At 38.4% G+C, this 23,358-nt stretch overlaps 2 protein-coding genes across 3 annotated transcripts; one reads left to right on the top strand and one right to left on the bottom strand.

Moving 5' to 3' along the window:
• Positions 1-352: 352 nt before the first annotated feature.
• LOC102703701 (histone deacetylase 5) lies at positions 353-8,504 on the bottom strand. 2 transcript variants are annotated; one of them, XM_015839714.2, is made up of 13 exons: positions 8,326-8,504; positions 5,724-5,925; positions 5,478-5,624; positions 5,215-5,327; positions 4,438-4,649; positions 3,984-4,048; positions 3,438-3,608; positions 3,265-3,354; positions 2,294-2,635; positions 2,012-2,205; positions 1,737-1,893; positions 1,019-1,083; positions 353-862 (listed from the first exon to the last, which is right to left on the bottom strand). In XM_015839714.2, exons 1-13 carry the CDS (start codon positions 8,361-8,363, stop codon positions 697-699), a joined length of 1,962 nt encoding a protein of 653 aa, XP_015695200.1. In that variant the 5' UTR covers positions 8,364-8,504; the 3' UTR covers positions 353-696. The 2 variants fall into 2 exon arrangements, with proteins under 2 accessions (XP_015695200.1, XP_040381717.1); XM_040525783.1 differs by lacking the exon at positions 8,326-8,504 and adding an exon at positions 6,525-6,762.
• Positions 8,505-12,193: 3,689 nt separating this feature from the next.
• Positions 12,194-16,289, top strand: LOC102720166 (uncharacterized hydrolase YugF-like). The gene is made up of 11 exons (XM_015839939.2): positions 12,194-12,442; positions 12,558-12,655; positions 12,828-12,925; positions 13,036-13,085; positions 13,850-13,945; positions 14,140-14,229; positions 14,429-14,527; positions 14,888-14,983; positions 15,317-15,382; positions 15,608-15,774; positions 16,074-16,289. Exons 1-11 carry the CDS (start codon positions 12,233-12,235, stop codon positions 16,150-16,152), a joined length of 1,149 nt encoding a protein of 382 aa, XP_015695425.1. The 5' UTR covers positions 12,194-12,232; the 3' UTR covers positions 16,153-16,289.
• Positions 16,290-23,358: the final 7,069 nt, after the last annotated feature.

Genomic DNA, 23,358 nt, shown 5'->3' with positions numbered 1-23,358 from the left:
ATCCACCCCTTTCTATGTCACATACCATTTTTATTTCCAATATCTCAATTTTCCTTTTTTAAAAAATCACTTCACTCACAATCTACCTCTTTTTATTTCCCTACCTCAATCTCACGTATCTTTTTTCGAACAAACCCCTTCTCAATCTATTAATCAATCACAAATATCTTTCTTCAAACGAACACCTTCTCTCAATCATATGGTATCGCAGTATCGCTTTCACGCAACAACTAACCACTAGAAAAGTACATCACAAGAAATCGACAATTCCTAGCCGCATAGCGGGCAACGGCATGATAATCAGGCAGTGGCAAAATGCATACTACCAAACAGCGGCATGATAATCAGGCACTGGCAAAATGCATACCATCTATTTGCAACCTGCAAAGTTGCAACTAGTGTGTGTTTCTCCACACCAACCCACCACAAACCAATCCCGGGAGAGCACCAAATGAGAGAATGACCAAACCGAGGTATAAGCGCTAGCTAAAGATTCTCAACGATCCTAGGGAACTTGATCGGGTAGACTCACAGTTCCCCCAATTGGCAGGACATGAGACCTCTACAGACGGCTCCCATGGTCGTCCAGAATCAACAAGCACTATCTTTTACAGTTTCGCAAACCTTGCTCCTACAGTCGTAGACTCCTACTGGCTGTACAAATCACAATTCACACAGGGCGGAGTGAAGCAGCGTTCACAGGCCTCTGGTGGCTGCAGCGTTGATGTAGCTAGTGGCGGCGTCAGAATCCAGGTGCTTCCCTTCCACCAGTCCCTTTATCAGGGTGGTGGCGTAGGTCTTCGATGGAGGAGACAATGGCAGCTCACCGGATTTGCATCGCTCTACGTCTGATGAGGGGCACCTGCAGAGAAATAAGCATTCAGTGTCAGACACAAGCAAAGTGCCTGGTTTATGGTCTTATCTTACTGTTATATTTTAACTGTTATTCAAATGGTGCACTGAGTTGCAAGTGATCATCATCTTCAAAAAAAAAGACTTAATGAAGATAGACACTCACGTCATTGTAAGAATTGGAAGTTTATCTTCCTCGCCAAGGTAAAGCACATTGGAGTACCAGCTATCCTGCAGGATATTCAGCTATTAGATATGAAAACTATTCCATAGCAGAAAACAGACTATTGGGAATGAAACATATTAGTTTCAAGTCAAATAGGGATGGGCATGAATAATCTGTGGCCGGCTTTAGTTCGACTAAATGCACTAAGTTTCATTTTCAACATCTTACAAATAAAAGTTCATTTATTTAGTTGAACAATAGCCGGTCATGGATTACCCGTGGACACCTCTGAAGTCAAATATGTCCACAGTAAGAAAGCATTGCTAATTTTCCCAGTTTTTAAAATGTACTAAAGGTACTGTCTTGCTACTGTTTATGATGTCCAAAATACACTGCAAAACTTTTATGATATAGCCATCTATCATTTAGTTCCCAGGAAATACAAAAAAAATCTAAGCCCAGAAAAATCTGACAGCACAAAGAGGCGATTGGCATTTCCTTACTATGAACTCACCATTAACAGTGACGCACCACTAACATTTAAATAAAACAAAATAATCAGGGTACTAGTGGTAGATGCTGCTATGGCGAAGGAGGTATTGGTATTTTGTATGCCTTTTATCAGTGCAGTATAACTATGCATTTTGCATTCAAAGTTAAAATAGTCCAAAGAAAAAAAACATGACTAAGAGCACGATTGCTGCGGTGTAAATCAAACCTTAATTGGTGCAAGATGGACAGCTTTGTTGCTGGAAACAAACTCTATTTCAGATAAGCCAATCAGAGGAGAGTTAGGAGATTCAGTTTTTCCGCTTTCATTGTTCTCCTTCACTAAACGATTCTCTTGAAACAATACATCATTGAACTGCTCAAGCCTGTACAAAAAGGAGAAGGAAATTATGATGATATCCAGAAGATTGACTGAAGATCATAACCCACCATGCCTAACTCAAGGATACTGACAACAGGTAGGAAAATGCTACACATACATACGTTATTTTGTACATGCAGACATAGGAGTTTTCAGAGTCGTTTATCTCAGGGTTGAGAAAAGCAACACCACCAATTCCCCAGCAGGGGGTAGAAGATCTACCAAAAAACAATCGATGAGGTACAGTCTTCCACATGGTACCACATGGTGGGCTTGGATCATGCGATCCAAAACATGGTATATTCATACCCTCAGCCTGTCAAACATCAATAAATAGCAAATTCATCATGCAGAGCATGGTGTTTATCAAAAGTAGGAAAACAGAGAATATGTTTTCACTTTACCTTTCCCCCTTGAATGTAGCATAAAAACCTTGGTGTCCACATGTTTGAACCAAAGCTGGCATACCAAACATATACTTTTGATAGTTCTGATCTCCAAGATAGAGATGGTATTTCTTTAGAGACTGCAGTAGATCCAACATTTTGTGGTTCAGCTAAATCAGCTGGACTTTGTTCAACTGTTATGTTACTTGAGGTGGCTGTCGTTGCAATTTTGTCTTCATCAAGTCTCAACCTCGAGAGGCTTTCACTTATAACACCATCAGTAATTTGAATAAAATTGACAGATGCAATAGCATCAGGGAGCTCTTCAACATCAGACTCAGAACCAGAGGAAGAATACAGCTGATAATTCCCAAATTAAGGGAAACAAGAAAGTCAATTATTCAAGGTAGCACAATGTTGATATTTATTTCCCTACAATTTTATCTCAGCTACACATTAAGCCACCATGCAGCAGGTAGTGCAGGTTACATATGTTAATAAATCAAAAGTCAGATCATTAGGAGCAAGTTAAGATGCATGATATTTGATAAAATTAAGCTGTGTAACTGTGTGTTTTGCAACAGACTAATAGTTGAGAGGCACCTCTAGGACACCAGTATACACATGATGTGTTTTGTCGGCATTTTTAAAGAATTCATCAAAGTACAGGCTGTCAACAAATAGTCTTATCAATAGAAATGCATAACAGAGTTGATACAGCTCAGCATGCATTTTTCTTTGGAGTTGAGCTACAGTACAAAATTTTTTTGGAGCAAAAGCCATTAAGAATATACTGTACTGTGCAAGCTGCAACTGTTGTTATCACATGTCTATGAAAAATAAGTGTTGAGAAGAGGGAGTCAAATTCCTGGAAAACACAAGTAAATATGGAGCAAAGCAAAGGTGCATATGTGAGAGCAAATTAATCTGGGTTTCGACTGAGAATGCCCCAAGTTCAAGCCTTTAACATAAGAAAAATAAGAATATACCTCAGTTTGTGTGGGTCTACTCCTCAATGATACATTCTCTGGCAATCTACTACTCAGAACAGGCCAGAGTGTCTTCAGTTCATCACGTACCTGGTCAATGGTGTGGGTAAAGGAAACATAATTACAGATATCCACAAGGAATCAGGCAGCAATTAGTTTAAGCAAACCATTACCGCTTGTATAACTCTCCATGAAGATTCAAATGGTTGCATATCAGGAGCGTCATATCTGAATTTATCTCCCAACAAAACTTTAGCACAAGCACTAACTGAATTTGCTATGGATCTAAGGTTATAGCCTCCTTCAAGAGCCATCACTATCCTCCCTTGAGCAAAACCTAACAGCTGCAAGTTACGCAGAATTAAATATAAGTAGGCTTTTTCTTTGTATTTAAAGAAATAACCTTTAGCACATGCTTTACAAGACAAACGTAAGTGTTAATCAGCTCAGTAGAGAAGACCAATAAACATGAAGAGACATGAAGTAACTGCAAGAGATCAAACAGATTAAACAAAAGTAAACAGCTAACAGCAGAGACTAACAATATGAAGAAATTACTGAAGAAAAAGCTACATAAATTTGTGGTGCTGCCCCTGGAAACTTTGATTTTATAAGCGTAATCCAGCTGATCTGAATCTTATTCTTTTATGGAAAGGGAAATACATGATGTGGCCAAAGCCTAATTAAATGTTTTTTTTTTTGCAAGTGCAAGTGCTTACCTTGGTCAGTAGCAGAGCATATCCATTTGGAGTGATGCAGCAACCACCAAGAGGATCACCCAATGCTACTCAAAATATCGGAGTAGAGAGAAAAATAAATCAAAACTAGCAAACAGTGGAAACATATATGATCTACTGTACATATAAGTTTAAGTTCTGTTATCATGTAGCAACAGTCTTATACAACAAACTCTCAGAATTTTAATTTTTCCATTAAAAATTTCATTTATTATTCCATAACAAAATCTTGTGTATGTTGCACAACTGCACTAGGCTACTATACTAGCGCTAAGCAGGTCTCCGCCAGCCCATACAATGAATATTGAAAAACTGTAAATTGACGGTATATAAACAGTAACATTAATGCCCCAAAAGCAGCATATTGATCTTCTTAAATTTTGTTAAAAGTCAGTAAGCTTCTGAGACAATTTCTAAGAACTTCTAAGCTATACACCTGCATCGAACCCAGCAGACACCAAGATTATATCAGGGTCAAATGCTTCAGCAACAGGAAGCAGTACGTGGTCCCATGCAGCAATATAATCTGCATCACCACATCTTCCATGTTCCCAGGGCACATTAATATTGTACCCTTTACCAGCTCCTTCCCCAATGAAACAGTAAGATGCATCGCCTTCCGCAGGATAGAAGCTTCCGTAATCAAATCTACAGAAAAAACATAGGAACAACAGGCATCATACAGAATAGGCTGTTGTCAGAAATAGAACTGATTATACTGCCAAACTAGTACATCTCCCCCAACTTTGCCATAGGACTAAAGCAACACAATAATCTTTACAACTGCGCCAAAAGGTACATAGAAAATTACTTGAAAAACTGGAGTTAAGCATTTACAATTTTGTACACAACATATATTCTTTCATTCTTTGGGTGATGACATTTTTCTTTTTGTTCTAAGAACAATACTATAGTAACTGTATGATGACAGGTGTGGATTGGTGGACTGTGGGATTCAATTCCCAACCATTAAAACACAAAATAACATTTGGACATTTGGTCTATCTGTACATCGTAAATGAGTTTGTTAGGACATTGGCAATAACATAAATATTTAATGTTTCCATGCAGGAGATATGTTTGGAAAATTAGTACAACCATTCAAAGTGAAGAAAACCTCCAGAAAGAAGGCAATAAAACTGGTATGATTTTACTTAGTACTACTGTATCATGATTCATGAAGGTAGGATGCTAGTAAAAGGTCCAAAAATACCTATGAACTGAAAAGAACAATACACGAGGGTCGTCATAAAACATCTTTTGTGTGCCATTTCCATGATGAACATCCCAATCGACAATCAATATCTTCTTGATACCTAAGTCAGCCTACAACAAAGAAGGCAAGTGGGAATATGAGTTCGCCTACTCATTCGACTACATCTGAAAATAAAATTGGCATTCCTAAATAGGAAATGATGAAGAAAAGAAGCACATTGTGATAATAAAAGAGAAAGCAGGTAACTTTCAACAACATACCCTCTCATTTAAGAGATAATCAGCAGCAACTGCTACATTGTTGAACAGGCAAAAACCCATTGCCTCATTATGTTCAGCATGGTGGCCTGGAGGTCTGACTAGAGCAATAGCAGACCTTAACTCACCTGCAGCCACCTTCTCAGCTACCTACTTTCAAACATTAATTATTTTTTTTTGGAAAGCAATTGGAATAAGATAGAGCAAAAGAAACTGCACAAAAAATGTACATGTAAAATTTCAAAATACCTCAATCACAGAACCAGCTGCAAGAAAAGCAGACTCCGAGGAGCCCTTGTTGAAGTAAATGGAATTGAGTCTCTTAGCAATCTTGTTTCGACGGGAATCATATTCTTTTGAGCTGATACTCCTTATCAGCTTGATATGGTTCTTGCTATGGACAGAAGCTATATGCTTGTCCTCAGCCTCCTTCGCTTTCATGATCATGCACCTGTAAGAGAATTCTTCTACATTACATCCGAGGAAGCTTGCCAGCAGCAAACTTAATAAGCCAATCAAGGCAATGAGTAAAGTGAGCGACCTAAGTTACCATGCTAATGTTCAAGCTTAACTTTAGTAGCTCACCATGTTACATGTACATAAGCCATAGCTTCATTACTCAAAATCGCGCGGGCGCCAGGATTGCTTCAATAGTGGAGCTCGAACTACAGCCTGTACGAATGCGTGCATCACTAGTTCTCTACTTCTCTTCCCCCCCTTGTTGTCTCGGGTAGTTTTAGCATTTTGGATTCTCAAAGATCTCATTAAGCCTAGAATTACCAGTACCAACCGTTGCCAGACAAAATTGCGCGCCACAAACCCTAGATTGAGCAGAGGAACCGAATTGGATTGGCCAGAGGGCACGCAGTGGCTAGCCGCTAGCCGCTACCCTACCACAAAGTTCGAACAGAACCACGGGCAACGAAGCCGGGCGCGCCCTCTTCGCCGATCCCAAGCAAAAATCCACGCCACTCCGAGGCCCTAGCGGAAATGGAGAGGGGGGGGGAGCAAAGCGCAGTAGCGAGTCGGCGGCGGCGGCGGGGGGTGTACCTGGAGACGACGCCGTCGGCGGAGAGCTTGCGCCAGATGGCCCGCAGCCTCTCGGGCTTCTCCGGGTGGTCTTCCCCGTCCGGCGTCGCGTGCGCGCACATCCTCTCGTCGTAGAGCAGCCCCACCCCGCCCGCCGCCGCCATCGCCGCCGCCATCCCGCGCCGGCGCAGGAGGGGGGAGACGACGACTCGGAAACGGAGCGGTGGAAAACTGCTGCAGTCTCGCCCGGTCGGATTCGGGCCCCTCTTCTTGAGTGGATGAGTGTGTGTCAGCAAGTGGGTCCCACCTGGAAGTGTCACTCGCCTCAGTAGGTGGGGCCTACCTGGAAGTGGTGTGCGTGTCAGGTGGGTGGGCCAACCTGAAAGTTGTGTGCATGGTTATCTTTTCGCCTTTGCGCGGTTAAAATTTAAAACTTAACTTTAAATTTAGAATAAATTTTAGATTTTTTTATCGATGTTTATTTTTTATATTTACTTTTAGATTAAAAATATGTATATAACTTTTTATTTATATATTATTTTTTAATAAATATACTGTTTGCCCAGCAATCCCCACCTAAAAAATGGCCTTTTTCTAAGAAAAATTCAAACGGCCAAGAGATTTTGATAACTAGAAAGTTGTCGTAAAACCTGAGGATGAGAGTCATGGCCAAGCTGGGCATCCATGTATAATGCTCCACCGCACACAAATATTCTCTCCAATTTTTTTAAGTTGATGGCGAAACTTTTAAATTTATGTTTGACTATTCGTCTTATTTAAAAAATTATCTAAATATATAAAATTATAAATTACAATTAAAATTACTTTAGTACAAAACTGCGTAATGCATGCCCACATGAATCTCGTATCCACTGCGATACTTGATTGGATGGTTGTTTGGCTTTTTGGGAAAAAAATCAAATCATAAATTTGTAAATTAAAAAATAATTTGTGAATAAAACTTTTATATACATATTTTTAGTAATTTAAAAGCCATGTTTGAGAAATCTGGGATAAAATAATCTTTAAACCTACTTTAAATGTAACGTTAAAATTTTAGCCTATAAGCATGTAACATTAAAATTTTTGCCTATAAACGTAAAAAAAATGATAAGATGTGATTGGACACCGCTAACCAACATAATTGGTGACTGCCATAAGTGAAATTCGAGGTTGTTGCCACGGTTAATTAAGCTGCTCGAGCTCATTGCTTGCTTGCCTGATGGTGGGGTCAGTGGCAGCTCCAAGAATTTTTTTTATTGAGTATGCTTTCTTCGTTCTCTACATTCTTTTGGAACAAAATTCAGAGTGGTCCTGAAGACACACCCTGAGAAAAGACACACGAACAAACCCCTCAGAGCCGTCTACGGGTAGGATGCAAGCTCGCTATGATATATTGAACAATTGTTAATTAGTATACAAGTACTTTAGTTCTTTCCTACGTTTAAGCAATTTTAATATATACTCAATTATATGAATATACGAAATTATGCTTAGTTTTGTGTTATATATGTTGTATCATGCAACTATTTAGTTTAAAATTATGTGGTATTATACATCCAAAATATCAATATTTCTGGTTGTATAACTGTTTTCTAACGCTTCTTATTTGAAGTACTCAACGGGACAATTACAACACATTTGCAAACAAAAAATTAATTATAAATAAAACTTTAATATACATATTCTTAGCGACCTATAAGCCAAACGTAGAAAATAAATTACGACAAAAGTCTCCCAAATAAATTCTAAATTTAAGGTTAAAAAAATTAAATTTTAGCTTATAAACACGAAGGAGAAGCGAAACGACGGGACCGTCAACCTCAAAATCCTGGAGCTTGTCTTCCCCATCCTGCACATCAATCACGCACGAACGATGCCCCACTCGCCGATGATGATTACCTGCTTTCTCGGGGGCCTCGAGGCTGACGTTTCGCCTGCAAGCTCCAAATTGTTCACGAGGTTGGGCCAACAATGGCGGCTATGGCAAGGCAGGAGGGAGAGAACGTTTTGAGAGCTTCCGGCCAAAGAGACGTTCCGAGATTCACGCAGAACACATGCCGGACGTGCAGGTAGCGAGGATGCCGGACGTCCTTCTGATGATGGCGATGGACGAGGGTTTCACAGATTGAGGTTTGGAAACGGCTTATTTTATTAGCCACGCACAAAACCATGAACGCGATTAATATATAACTTTTAAGGTTGTTTTATATATACATGAAGTTTAGCACGAAATGCACCGCTTGACAGTTTAATATGTATGCTAACACGGATCGAGGATATGCAATTTTCACCTCTGTTAATAACGGAGCCTTTAAGCGCTACTCCTTTAATAATATAAGCTATTTTGTCGTTTAAATTTATCTCATGGTATAAAGGGTTGTGTGATCCTAACATAATACTTTACTCTCTATCAGTCAACCTTTATAATATTTTATTCTTTACCTAATACTCGTTCGGTTTCACATTTTAGGACTTTCTAGCCTTACGGTATTTATCCATGGATAAATACATATTATATATATATATATAGAGGTTTATTAACAGTCAAGTAAAGTTAAAATGGAGAATACTAACTTTTGTATCACTTTTATCTCATACCCCTTTGCAAATGTTTGACGTGGGTTAGTTAAAAATAAACTCGCCGAGCGGAAGTATTAATCAATTTCTATAATATTTTATTTTCCCATCTAACATACTTCGTTAACTTTAAAAAAAACATAATCAAGAGGGTCCGTATCAAAATAAACCAATTTTTCATTTTTTTACCTATAATGTTTAACTCTTCGTTTTATTAAAAAAAATTTATGATTAACATTTTTATTTTTATTAGATGGTAAATACTTAAATTGTGACTATTTTTTTAATTTCTTAAAAATTTTAAATAAAATGAATAGGCAAACGCGAGATACGAAAATCGAAGAATTAATCCATCATGAGACGGAGGGAGTAGTTCACGGAAGAAGGACGACAAACGGCGCACGATTCAAGAGCCTCCCCTTCACAAATTGAGAAACATTTTTGGCGTGCATCGATGACATGTGTACTGCAAACGCCGGGCACCTGTCAAGCCTTCCGGCCACCCTTTCACGACCACAGCATGCAGCATATGGGCGTGGACGGACGTGTGGTGCCAACCTGCTCACCTCCGCGGCGAATCCTCCACCATCCAGGCGAACACTTAATCTTCTCTTCTTCCGCCCCCAAGTAGTACCCATGTTTTGTTGTGCTCTAACACGATACCGCTTATAAATGTGATCATATATAGTACATACAGTATATAGTACAGTATAGTACTGTTTATTGACATGCGAGACTCGTAGACTTAGGCTGCGTTTAGATAGCAAAATAAAAACTTTTGCTGGTCAGATCAAACGTTTGATTAGGTGTCGGAAGGGGTTTTCAGACACGAATGAAAAAACGAATTTCACGGCTCGCCTAGAAATCACGAGACGAATCTTTTGAGCCTAATTAATCCATCGTTAGCGCATGTGGGTCACTGTAGCACTTATGACTAATTATAGACTAAGGCCGTGTTCGGCCAGAGAGTTAGATATCTAACTCCTCTCTTTTTCCGCGCGCACGCTTCCCGAACCGTTAAACGGTATATTTTTTGCGAAAATTTTCTATAGGAAAGTTGTTTTAAAAAATCATATTAATCTATTTTATATTTTTTTAATAATTAATAATTAATTAATCATGTAGTAATCTATTACTACGTTTTTCGCGCCGGATAACTAAACCATCTTCCACCCCAAACGAACGCAGCCTAATTAAGCTCAAAAGATTCGTCTTATGATTTCTCACGTAATTGTGTAATTAGTTTTTCGTTTCATCTATATTTAATACTTTATTTAGGTGTCCAAAGATTCGATGTGATGTTTTGGGAGAAAAATTTTGGGAACTAAACAGGGCCTTATGTCCTGGAACTGGAACGGAGGTAGTAATCACTTGACACTATCTTTGAGATATTATTTTAATTAAATTCTTTTTCTGTTTAAAAGTAGGTTTATTGTTTTAGTCTAAATTCCTTATACCCGGGGATTGGAACGGAGGTACTAATCACTTAACATTATCTTTGAAATCTTATTTTAATTAAATACTTTCTCTATTTAAAATAGGTTCATTATTTTAGTCTAAATTCAAGCAAAAAGTAAAATGGAGGTAGAGCACTTTTCTCTTGCTCCATCATACTTCTACGTAGGTAAGGGGGTAATGGTTGCTTTTTTCTTAATAGAAAATACTAAACAACATTCTCCATCGTTCTATATTATAAGATTTTCTAGATATATCTATAAGTTTTAAACGTAGTTTTATGATAAGCTTAATACTAAATCATAGTTTTATGATAATTACCTTAAATGTCTTACCCCAATCCATAATTGGAAGTGGTATCATCATCAATCGTACACCAACTGATGAGTATTTAAATTTAAATATGAGTAAGATAGCATGTTCTTCTTCCGTTTCATATTATAAGATATTTTGGTTATATTTAAAGCTCATCCATGGATCATGTGTATCTGAATTCATATAAAATTATCAATCTATCAAGTATGAAAACATCTTATCTATACTTTTATAAAAATAAGTACTCATCTTGTTCTATATTATAAGACTTCTGAGTTTATCTAGATTTATTTATATACCAATGTATATATTTTATATATGTGTCTAAATTAATTAACATACATATAAATTTAGATAAGTTCAAAAAATTTTATAACGTGAAATGGAAGGAATGGTAATGATGGTGTATGTTGAATTGCCAACCATTCCACCGCTAGCTCTCTATTTTTAAAATATTTTTAAAAGAGAAATAACCATGAGACTACATAACACACGTATCAATCACTCGACTCTCTAGACGGAAGTACCGTGGGATCATCGAGCTCACTTATCTGTAACAAATTTATGCAATGATCACAAGATGTTATATGCATAAAATACTATTAATAATATATTAATGATAATTTTCGTTAATTAAATTGCGCTGATAGAATGTAATAGGTTTATGAATAAATCTTGACAAACACTTGTAGAGAGACACTTATATATATATCTCCTGAAATGTTTTACTTTATTTAAAGATGGAGATAATACTAATTTGGGCGGAGATAATACTGCTTAGAACGGGCCTAGCAACAGTGCGTACCTACGTGCCCGAAGTGGCAAACGCAGGCGCGGCCAATCCTGGACCATCCAGGCGAACTGTTGAATCCTCTTCGGCCCACCAATTTTTCCTCTGTATCCTGTAGCATTTTCTTTTCTTTTTTAAAATTCATATCTGCTATCATCATAATATAAATATATTTCAACCGTAATTTTCGTAATTTTAATCATTCTAATAATTTCGAAGCCAATCAGATACTTAGAAATAGTAATTCAAAACTAAAAAAATAATAAAAGAATAACTAAAAAGAAAACTTTTAGCATCTATTTAATCTATACCGGAGAAACTATAAAACTTTCTATATCATAGAGCGTACTGTAGTAGTACTAATAATTACGGCCCCACGTACCATTGGATCGCAGGTTCGGTTTAGTGAGCCCTACCGTAGAAGCGGTACTGGAGACGGTCCCGTTCGATAATTGAGAGGGATCGAGATGGGCGGGGCCCCTCGCCGGCGTGGCCACGCGGCGCTCGCCGTCCCCGCGCGCCCTATAAACGGATGCCGCTCGCGCACGCACCACCACCGCGCTGCTGCTGCTGCAACCGGCGGGGCCAAATGCCGCTGCTCCTCGCCTCCTCGCCGCCCGCGCTGGGTCTGCAGCCGTCGACGAGGGCCCGGCTCAGGGTCGCCGCCTCCGCGGACGCCGGAGGAGGAGGAGGAGGAGCGGGTGCCGGTTTCCCGGCGTTCCTCCCCAGGGCGGTGGAGCGGATCCGCGACGGCCCCGCCATCCGCCTCGCCAAGCGAATCGAGCGAGTCCCCGTCCAGGCGAGCTCACAGATTGCCCCCAGAAATTTTGCGCTGCTGCTCCTCTTCGAATTTTTCATCTGGGTACTTCACCCACCAGAGTCGTTGAACTGATGGCGTCTAATCGTCTCCGCAGACTGGCTTCTCCGAGAGCCCGATACTGAGCAGCTGCGTGAGGCCGCTCGAGCAGCAGCGCAGCGGCGACCCCCTCGTGCTGCTCCATGGCTTCGACAGGTACGCGCGCGTTGCAACTCCGCAGGCCCCTGAATTCGCTTCTGTGGCAACGAATTTATCTCGTGGTTCAGCATGCGCTGTGTAATTCGTAAAGAAATCTTGGTTTCGGCCATTGTACACTACGAGCATGTGCTTAGCAGCAGCCTGGACCTTTTAAAAGTATTAGATACAGTTCTTGTTTAGAGTGGAGGTACACCTACCCGCTGCTGGAGGAGGCTGGGCTGGAGGCTTGGGCTGTGGACATCCTTGGATGGGGCTTCTCTCATTTAGGTGTGCTGTCACTCTGCATGTCAAGAGATTTTTGTTTCATGGGTTTGCTTGACACAGGTGTAAGTAGCAACACCGGCGGCCTGTTCTAATGCTTCTGCATTGTCTCATAGGAAATCGGCCACCGGGCGATGTTGCCTCCAAGCGGGAGCATCTTTACCAGGTGCATTATATGCAGAAGGATTAATGCCAGTGTGCTTGTCGTTAAAATTCATATCATGGTTCCAACTTCCTAGTTGCTAGGCTCTATTATGGCAACAATTGTCTCTCACTCTCTGTTTGACCACCTCATCATAACATAAGAAGTTGCTTCTGACGTCGATGTTTTAGTTCAGAACATGTTTGGTAAATACTGAAGTCCCAGCCAAGCCAGAACTGTCCACAAACTTATATTCTATTGCAAAACAAGGACTGGGTTATCCAGAGTATGGCATTACTATGTTTTTCTTTAAGGTCTGTTTGGAACGTCCAATTCATTTATTGCAGGAATCTGTAAATATTTCCCATGTGAATTGGGCTAAGCAGATTTTTGCTATAATTTTCCTTGTTTATACTCCCTGCATATCAAAATATAGGGCTTATTTTGTTTCATTACGAAAGAGTTTGACCAAAGATTACTCTATTAATATATTATTTATGTGACACAAAAGTATAATAATAAGAAATTAGTTTTGAATACAGATCTAATAATATCAAATTTTTTATCATAAAAATTATATCCTAATAGAGTAATTTTTGGTCAAACTTATGTCCTAACGAAATAAAATACGCCCTATATTTTGAAATGGAGGGAGCATTTTTCAGTTGTTTAAAAGCAAACAATTTACACACGGTAGTAAGGAGAAAGCAAACTGTCAAGTCAGACTGATCATGATAGTTAATGTTACAGTGGTATGGTCCTTACATCCTAACAACCTCCTTTTGTAGTTCTGGAGATCCTACATTAGAAGGCCTATGGTGTTAGTTGGACCAAGTCTCGGTGCTGCTGTTGCCATTGATTTTACAGTCAACTATCCGGAAGCGGTACAAGCATTCCAAGACTTACCATTTTCTACTATTTGTAGCAAAGAAGATCAATAACACAAGTCTCGAGAAAGTTATCTGTATAGGTTTATGTGATGCAAAATATAGCTATTTTTTGGAACTAAACCTTTAAGAAATTTTAAAGCCAGAGAATGTTGTATTATGAGAAGATAAATTGATCTTGTTCATCGCAGGTGTCAAAATTGATCTTCCTTAGTGCAAGTGTATATGCTGAGGGTCCAAAAGATATGACCAGAGTGCCTAGGTTCGTCCCATATGCTGGGGTGAGTAGCTAGTTGTTTAGTGATCTTCATCCTATGCTTTATTTAATAGAGCATGCTTCCGCATGTGGCATTTTTTTATTGATGTGCTTTGCTGTGGCATCCTTATTTCTCGTTTTCTTTTGTTACTATTACTGTATAGTGCCAAATATGTTATGTTTTTTTGGTTGGATTACACTGTAACTTTTTTTTGTTGCCTCAGGCTTTTCTACTGAAGAGCCTCCCACTGCGGTATTTTGCTACTTGCTTGGCATTTTATAAAATTGCAGGTGGTCCAGCTGGAATTTTTGACTGGGTGCAAGTAAGCGTCTCTTTCTTCCGTAAAACTTTGCAAAGGGGACAATTATGTCCTAGTTGTTATTCTATTAGTTTTCTTTAGCTGGAGTTATACCCATATTATCAAATAAAGTCACTTTCTCCATCCTCTTTTCAAGAAAACACATATTATCACTAAATAGGGTAGGGGTATTTGAATTTTTTGAGTTTTTTGTCATTTCATGCTGTAATATTTCACTTTCTACCAAAAGTCATATATTTCTACCCCTAGAGTTTTGCTTCTTTTATAGGATACTGTTTACAAAGATGCCAGAAACATTACCATGAAGTGTTCATACGCCAACAAGATGGTAAAATTATTCCATTTTCTTTTGTCCTATTTCAGATTGGCCGTCTACACTGCCTACTTCCTTGGTGGGAGGATGCTCTTGTTGATTTTATGATGAATGGGGGCTATAATGTCCTAAACCAAATACATAAGGTTCTCGTCTATTAAATAACCAAATTACGTTTTTCACTGTCAAGTGACCTAATATTTCTTATGCCGCACCTGATTTTGTTATCTTCTTTTGATCCATGATGCTATTAAAATTGCAGCCTCCTTTGCCGTAGGAGTCAATATCTAAATGTTCACAGCATTTGTTTTCCAATGTGTTTATAGACTTACTGTCAGTGGCATAGTGACTTTTTAAGATCATAGGCATAATGATAGGGAGGATACTGTGACCTTTCTAGATCACATTTGGGCATGAATGTAATGAATTTGTTGGGCAGAAGAGTGGAAAATCTAATCATACTTCTGTTTCATCTACAGGTAAAGCATAAATGCCTGATCTTATGGGGAGAGGATGATGAAATAATTAGCAACAAACATGCATATGTAAGTTTTTTTGAACATGCTTACATGCTGTAGAACCTAGTTTTTCAATATAGGAATATAAATTCCATTCTCAAATACACAAATATGCTGTTTTAATATGTTACTGATCATCCAAAGAAACTGCAAATAATTCTGTGCCAATTTGCTGACAGTATAAAATTGGATCGGTACATTTCCAGTCTTTTACTGTACATGTTCATTGTCTTTGTTTTGTGTATGCTGCAGAGGTTGCAGCAGGAACTCCCAGATGCAATTTTAAGGCAGTTACGGGAGTGTGGTCATATTCCTCATGTTGAGAAGCCAATGGAAGTGGCGAAGCATATCCTTGATTTCCTTGGAACTAAGAAAGCAGAAAAGGCAGAGCAGGGTTCTTCCTTACCATCAACAGTAGGGTATGTACCATCCTGCTACATATACCACTTTGTGTGTGCTCATGAATGTCCATCATATCCTATCCTTGCATTTGGCTTGTTCATCCTATTGTACAACCAATCTACTACAGGACATTCTGAAACAGAATTGAATCCTTTAGGCTAAGGTGTACTAGACATGCACACTACCTCACTGCTGCTCATGTGCGGCCGGTTGATGTGGTTGCAAAGTTGCAATGCTCTGTCCATGCTGTTCGACGCTGAACGAAGCTTCACAGTAAGGTCAGAAATTTGTTCTCAGCATGTTCTGTTTGCTGCAGAGGGGGAACAGCAATGTTGTTGGAGGCGGTGCCAATGCTGTGTCGTGGAGATGGAAGAATTAGCACAGGAAAATATTGAACCAGATATCTTCTGCTGATCAGCCACTCATTTTAGGTTGTTAGTCAGGTAGTGCTGCCAAGATGTATTATTCCTTCCTCCGTTCTTTCTTACTGAACATATATCGAATAAATTTCAAGTATGCTTAAGACTGTCTACACCGGGAATACGACAGGTATCTTTAAATGTTTGGGATAATCTTCTGTCTATTTATTATTATACTTCCTCCCGTTTCACAATGTAAGAATTTATAGCCTTGCGTAGATTCATATACATACTAATAAATCTAGACATATATATAAATTATATACATTCATCAACGGATGAATTTAGACAAGACTAGAAAGTATTACAATATGAAAGGAATGTAGTGATATAAATACAACCTTGAAAGAAGGTCTTATGTTCGCTAGAAATTAACATGTTAATCGAAGAAAAAGAGAAAAATACACATAGTTAGTGGTCCAGATTATAGCGGTGCAGATTGATAGTTACAGTTATATAGGAAGTAAAATTGTGAATCCCATATTAATCGAAAAAAGAATTTGGTTAGAAATACAATTTTGAAATTAAGAATAAAGAAAAATAAAAAAATAGTCCATATGCAAATACAGTTTAGAAAAGTCTAACTTTTGGATTAAATATTTTAAAATAGTTGATATTGAGGCAAGATATCTATTAAAAAAATAGAAAAACAGGAATAAACGGATAAGAAAATTTGGAAAATAATCATAAGGGAATTGAGGCCCCGATAGTGCATTAATCTTGATGGAAATGTAACAGCCAGAAAATTGACAGGTAGATTTTAAAATTTCCGGCGACTGACTAATAGCAAAGCTGCAATACAATATCTACTTTCACAATATATTAGGATAGGTCTCTACTGCTATTGATTTTTGCTTGATCTACATGTACCAAGTGACCCTCAACCACGTCAAAGAAAAAAAGAAGCTAGGATCAATCAAATGCCCATTTATTTTGATATGTCCTACTATGAAATGAGCAGGAACTGTTCCCAACTAATAACAGCTTGGAGCTACGTAAAAAATCCCCACCCAATGACATATGTAGCGTCGATTTGGTTAAGTAGAAGAAGAACCATTGCCGCAATGTAGTATTTCTTATGAAATGGAAAGATGGAATGCTTATCTTTGTCACAAAATACAGTTCTTTAAAGATAGACATGAATAGCATCGAACACTTATTGAGACCGACAAAAGAAAACTGTATTTTAGCTAATTCAGTGGAGCAGAAGAACAGAAGTATAAAAAAACGGAATAAAATGATCCTAAATATATTGGAACTCATATTTATTTAAACTAAAACACATAATTTCTGGAGACCCTATTTTTTTGTGTGTGTGTGTGTGGGATCGCTCAGCTCGCAAGTGCCCAGGGATAAGCCTGATTATTAGAGTTAACTAATGTGCAATAATAATAATAATAATAATAATAATAATAATAAATAAGGGGGCCATGTATTAGTTTCCTAGTGAGGGGAAACAGAGAGGAAAAGCAAGGAAACATGATTTTTAAAATTTCTTTTTTGCAATGGGTCCCTTGATGATGAACTGTACTAGAGAGAGAGAGAGAGCAAACTGCTTGTGTGGAGCCTGATGAATTGATTCAAGCCAAAAAATGAACTGTGTGGAAGCTCAAGAGATCAATGTTTAGCACATGGGAGAGAGATGGGACCAGTACATGAAGCCAAATATGGAAGCTCAATTACTATCTACCACCCGTTAGACTAGTACGTATATGAGTGGCTAGCATATGCCTTTACAACATGAACAATATCATGATATAATTTACAGAAGACATCGTCTGTGATTTTTTTTATGGTGGAGATAAGGAGAATATAGATCCGTGCTATGCCCTCCGTCCCTGAATAAGTCTATATTTTTAAATTTTGAACGAAAGAAGTAGATTATTTATAAAATCAAATTATAATCATATGAATATACTAAAAGGTAATATATTGTGAGATTTTTTTTTACCCTCCTTGAAAAGGAACCAAGATGTACCACATTTTTTTTAAAGTTAAAAAAAACTTAGTATATCTAGATGTTATTAGATTAGAGAGACTATAGAATGGAATTTTGCGGTAGGGATGGGACACTTTATGGCGATGGTGTTATTCACGTCTCCACTTTCTCACGTATCTATGCTTCGTCCTTTGATAAGCCCCACACTCGCCCAGCACCCCTTGAGAGACAACACTACTAATGCCAGTAGTAGCAAGGATGAAGTATTGGACACCAGAGAAGATGATGCATTAGCAACAAACAACTCGTTAGTTAGCCGAACAACGACAACACATTTCCCACTCCATGCCTCGATAACAGAATAAATTTGATACCACATGTATTAGATCTAGTGTGTGGTACATGGTATTACATGGTACCTATGGATATTGACTGATATCTATGGGTATCAACCATGATACCGTAGGTAACAAGCATGACACACATGTCTGTCGTTTATTACATGGTACCTATGGATATTGACTGATATCTATGGGTATCAATCATGATACCGTAGGTAACAAGCATGACACACATGTCTATCGTCAAGGATGTTGACAAAGGACATACTTGCACATAATGTCAGTAAAAAGCAGACGGTTGCACCACCATATCAACTACTAATCAAAACTTAGATCCACCATCTTCATTTGCCTCCCTTTTATACCACCATGCTGCAGGCATGAGATGGTGGAGAGGCTATGAGACAAACACCCCCCACTACCCTCACCACCAATATGTGCTCGGGTTGGATCTAACACAAAGGAAGAAGAGTGGAAGGGGAATGGGGATCGCAAGGAGGAAGAGGGGGCGTGCATATACAGGTGAGGAGCGAGGTGAGTGGATAAGAAGCGCTTCACCCGAATAAGAAGCACTACGACCATGCTCATTATATTTTGTTCTTGACAGGAGGCCATCTAGTAGCGTTTCTACTGTAAGATATCTAGAGATACTATGATTTTATATTTTTTTAGGAAAAACCAAAATTTAATATTAAAAATTGGTAAACTTAATACTTTCTCAAGTAACATATATTTTCTGTATTGTATAAGTTGTGTATTTCATAAACATCGCATAAATTATAATATCGATAGCCGATTATTAGTCGCTACTAGGGGAAATACGAGCAATGTACTCGTGGAGTACTTATGGGCGCTTCACGCCACTACGGGTGTATGCAGTTGTTCCATGTATGAATTTATACCGGATTTTCTATTTGTCAATCGTTCAAAATTTTTAATCTATCAATTGTCCATAGATAGATTGATTTATACGGACAGAGGCTGCGTCGTGCATGCGAGCCTGAGGAGTCTTGGTACGCAATCGATCGATCTCTCCCGTCTTCCCCGCCACACACTGACCGATCAATCTCTGCCAATGAAGCAACCAAGCCACTAAATTCAGTCGATCGAGTAGGGGACGCGAAGAAGACGGAGCAGCTGAGGAGGATGGCCGGCACGGCGGAGCGGTTGGTGTTGGAGGGATAAAAGAGATCTGAATAAGTTAGATAAAGTTTCTTTCATTTTTCATTAATTTTTGTAATAAAATTTTAGAGGCTCTTAGTCAGGGCTACCACGACTTTAAGTACGACAGCACGGGCTCGACCCACGCTGTCCTCATGCTAGATCTGCCCTGAGTACTTCTAGATTTCTTTGTTTTTTTTTCAGCGTGTGGGTCGATTTTGAACTTGAATTTTGGTGCAGCGGCCACTACACTCTAGTACGTTGTTGGCCTTTTTAAGGAATTTTGACAGGTGCTCCCTTTGTTTCATAATGTAAGACTTACAGCAAATTATTGTAGCAGTAAAAATAATAATATATTTACTGTTTTGTAACGTAGCATACTAATTTATAGCCGTTCATCTCAAAACGGACGGTTAAGATTCATCGAATGGCATCGTGCTGTTCCTTCCCTGCCATTATGGAATGCCAGAGGATGCAAACCCGGGGGCGCTCGAGGTATCCATGTCCAACGGCTGATTTCAAGTTACTTCCATTTTCGTTTTCTGGCATGCATGCAGTACAACAGCACGCACCACCGAGGCCGCAGTGGACGCGATGCGCATCATCCTGCGGCAGTGCGAGAGCTCCAAGACGGATGACGGCGGCGGCGGCGGCTACCAGGACTTCATCAACGAGTCCTGCTGGTCTCCTCTCAACCTCACCTACGGCTTCACCAACGCTCACCTGGACGTAATTACTACATATGATGCATCAATCAATCCTGCGTAGATAGAGCAAATTAGCTCTCGATCGATCGAAGTGATCGACTGACATTGTTGCTGGCATGCCTGCCTCGCCGGCGATCGACATGGCACCGTCGTTGATGGCGCGCGGTGGCATCCGGGCGTCGACTCGACGAGGCCAAGCATGCTGCGCGCGCGTTCCCTCGACCACCTCCCTCGATCAAAAAAATATGAGAATGACTAAACCTTCTCGTCGTAGATTTTAGGGACCCTAGGGTGTCGCTCAAACCACTCGTGGCCTTGGACAGGGCCTGGTCAGTTGGATAGTGGTGATATTCAAACAACATGTTATCTTTCGAGACATCATCTGTAATAATTCTCTAGACTCGGTTCACTGGGTGGTTAGACCAATCTCTTCAGGCTTTGTTAAGTGGGAAATGCAAAAGGCAAGTTAAAGTAACGTGACTTGAACGCAGAGGGAAGCTTAGCCTTTTAGCTTTCTTGCTTTGCACCTCATCTATGTTTATAAACCAAAATTTAAATTTTTAACCTTAAATTTAGAGTTAAATTTAAAGTTTATTTTTTAGCCTTGATTTTTCAGTCACTAAAAACACGTATATAAAAAAATTATTCACAAATTAATTTTCGTTTATAAATATATCTTTTGTTTTTTCCATTGAAAAGGGTAAATAATCACGCCCTTTGGTTTTTCTAGATAACGGGCAAAACCTATCGTCGGCACCAACATGCATAACACGGCCACTTGCTTTGGTTGGCAGCAACCAATGTGCTGATGGATCTTGGACTATTCCTATTTTACTGCAAATGAACTGGAGTGATCATTGTCGCTCGGTGGTTTGAACATTGGAGGGACATACGCATTGATCCTGTTGTGTGTAACCAATGTGCTACAGCCTACAGGACCGTCTGGTCCATTTCATACATGCAGCACCATGGCATGGGCTCCGGTACTCTGCTGCTGCTGCTAGAGTCGGTCGCCGTCCCATCCCTCGAACCTTTTCGGTCTGGCAAATTTTTGGTTTTCGTGTCCAGCGTTTTACTATTTATTTTATTTAATTTTTTTTAAAAAAATTAAAAAGTCACACGTAAAGTGTTATCATGATTTATTATCTAATAAAAAATATTAATCATAATTTTTTTTAATAAGACGATGAATCAAATATTATAAGTAAAAAAATTAGTTTATTTTAGATAGATACAGTAGACCGTAGTCAGTCACCAATTAATCCAGTGGATCCATTGTCGACGCCGTACGAATCAGGGCCGGATTCCGATGCCGGTGGCTGGGTCCGTGATCGTTTGGTTTTTCTCAAACGATTTATTTATAAATAAAAATAATTTATTAATAAAATATTTATATATGAATTAACTTTAGAAAATAAATTTTATAAAAACTTTAAAATTAATTTTAAATTTAAAGTTAAAAAACTAAAATTTGGCATATAAACATAAATATAAGTGAAAAGATAAGGTGTATCGATCAAGCCTAATCCTGATTAATTTCTTCCAAAATATAATCATTTTGGGGATTTGAATTAATATCGATGTACTACTTATCTCATCAATCATTTCTCATTTAAGTTTGTTGAAATTTTTATTTTCATCCATCCTTTTGTCCTGGTTCATTTCTTATTTATTAATAAGTGCTATAGTGTTTAAAACTAACTCTAACTTTAAGTTTTAAAATTTAAATTTTAGCTTACCAACATAGCAATAAGCGAAAAGATATTGTTAGCCGTGCCTGCATGAGCAGCCGTACGGTAGAGGTTGATGTGCATCTGTAGCCGATTGACAAGTGGATTTCGAGGTATATTGATATCATGGTTTTGGATGAATTTTGATTTCAAGCCACGTTGAAACTTTGAAAACCCACGAAAGCCGTACCGTTTTTGATATAATGTTTTTTTGATGAATTTTGAAAAACCGTAACGTTTTTGTTGGGATTGAGGCATCGAGCCGGTTGTCGTTTTTGTTTCTGCTGGACAGACTTATTCATGACGGTCACATTCTCCTCTCGACAGATTTGTTAATGAGCAACAGTTTGGTAGTTAATTACTTGGAGGTCAACAGTAGCATTCGGTACATCTTCATGTACTAGGACACTGTTCGATATACTGATGTGTCTATTTGATATACCGATGTATATTTGATAAACAAATAGTTTGTACAGTATATTACCTATTTAGTTGTCTATTCACATATTTCATATTTTGATTTTTATGTTTTGTATTTATTGTATGTATCCAATACATAAATTTTTGGTAAAATAAGTTACATGTAGTTTAGAAGCACGCGTATGAAACTAGACAAACAAAGAGACGACAACCAAGTTTTCTTAGTCAGTAATGTCACACACTCACATAGGATAATTAATCTGATATGGATACATGTAGACGGCTATTATCTAACTGTACGTGGGAGAGACATATTTCGTGCTTTTCTTGCAACAGCAAAATGTCAGTAACATGGACGCACATCTCATTTCCAAACATGAACATGTTTTTCGAGGCCAGGGTAGATGCATATGCTGCGGCTAGAGAACACTGTTGTGGCAAGTTTGGTCTTGGACGAAATTTTCTAATCTAGCTATTAGTCCCTCGGTTTTATATTACGAGTCAACTTAGTTTTCATCAAGTTGGTAAAAAATACATGACAATATACATCTAAATTAATTTTATTATTAAATTTCTTCAATCAGTTTATCATTGAACTATTTTTTTATATATGAGTCAAAAACCCTCCTAATCATGTTTCAGGTTGCAAGATATTTTATATTATTAGATTTATCTATGAACCAACATATAGGTTTTATACATATGTCCATATTCATTAGTATCCATATAAATCTAAAAAAATTAAAACATAACTTGAAATAAGATAATACAATATTTCTTTATTAACCTGACATAGGACAAACTACATAGCTTATAATATATAAATAAAGTTCTTCTTTTCTTCCTTCTATCTACCTTCCTATTTCCTCCGTCCTAATGTAAAC

Source organism: Oryza brachyantha, chromosome 7 (assembly GCF_000231095.2).
Source record: "Oryza brachyantha chromosome 7, ObraRS2, whole genome shotgun sequence".
NCBI classification, from domain to species: domain Eukaryota; kingdom Viridiplantae; phylum Streptophyta; class Magnoliopsida; order Poales; family Poaceae; genus Oryza; species Oryza brachyantha.
This window is presented reverse-complemented; position numbering and strand designations above follow the sequence as displayed.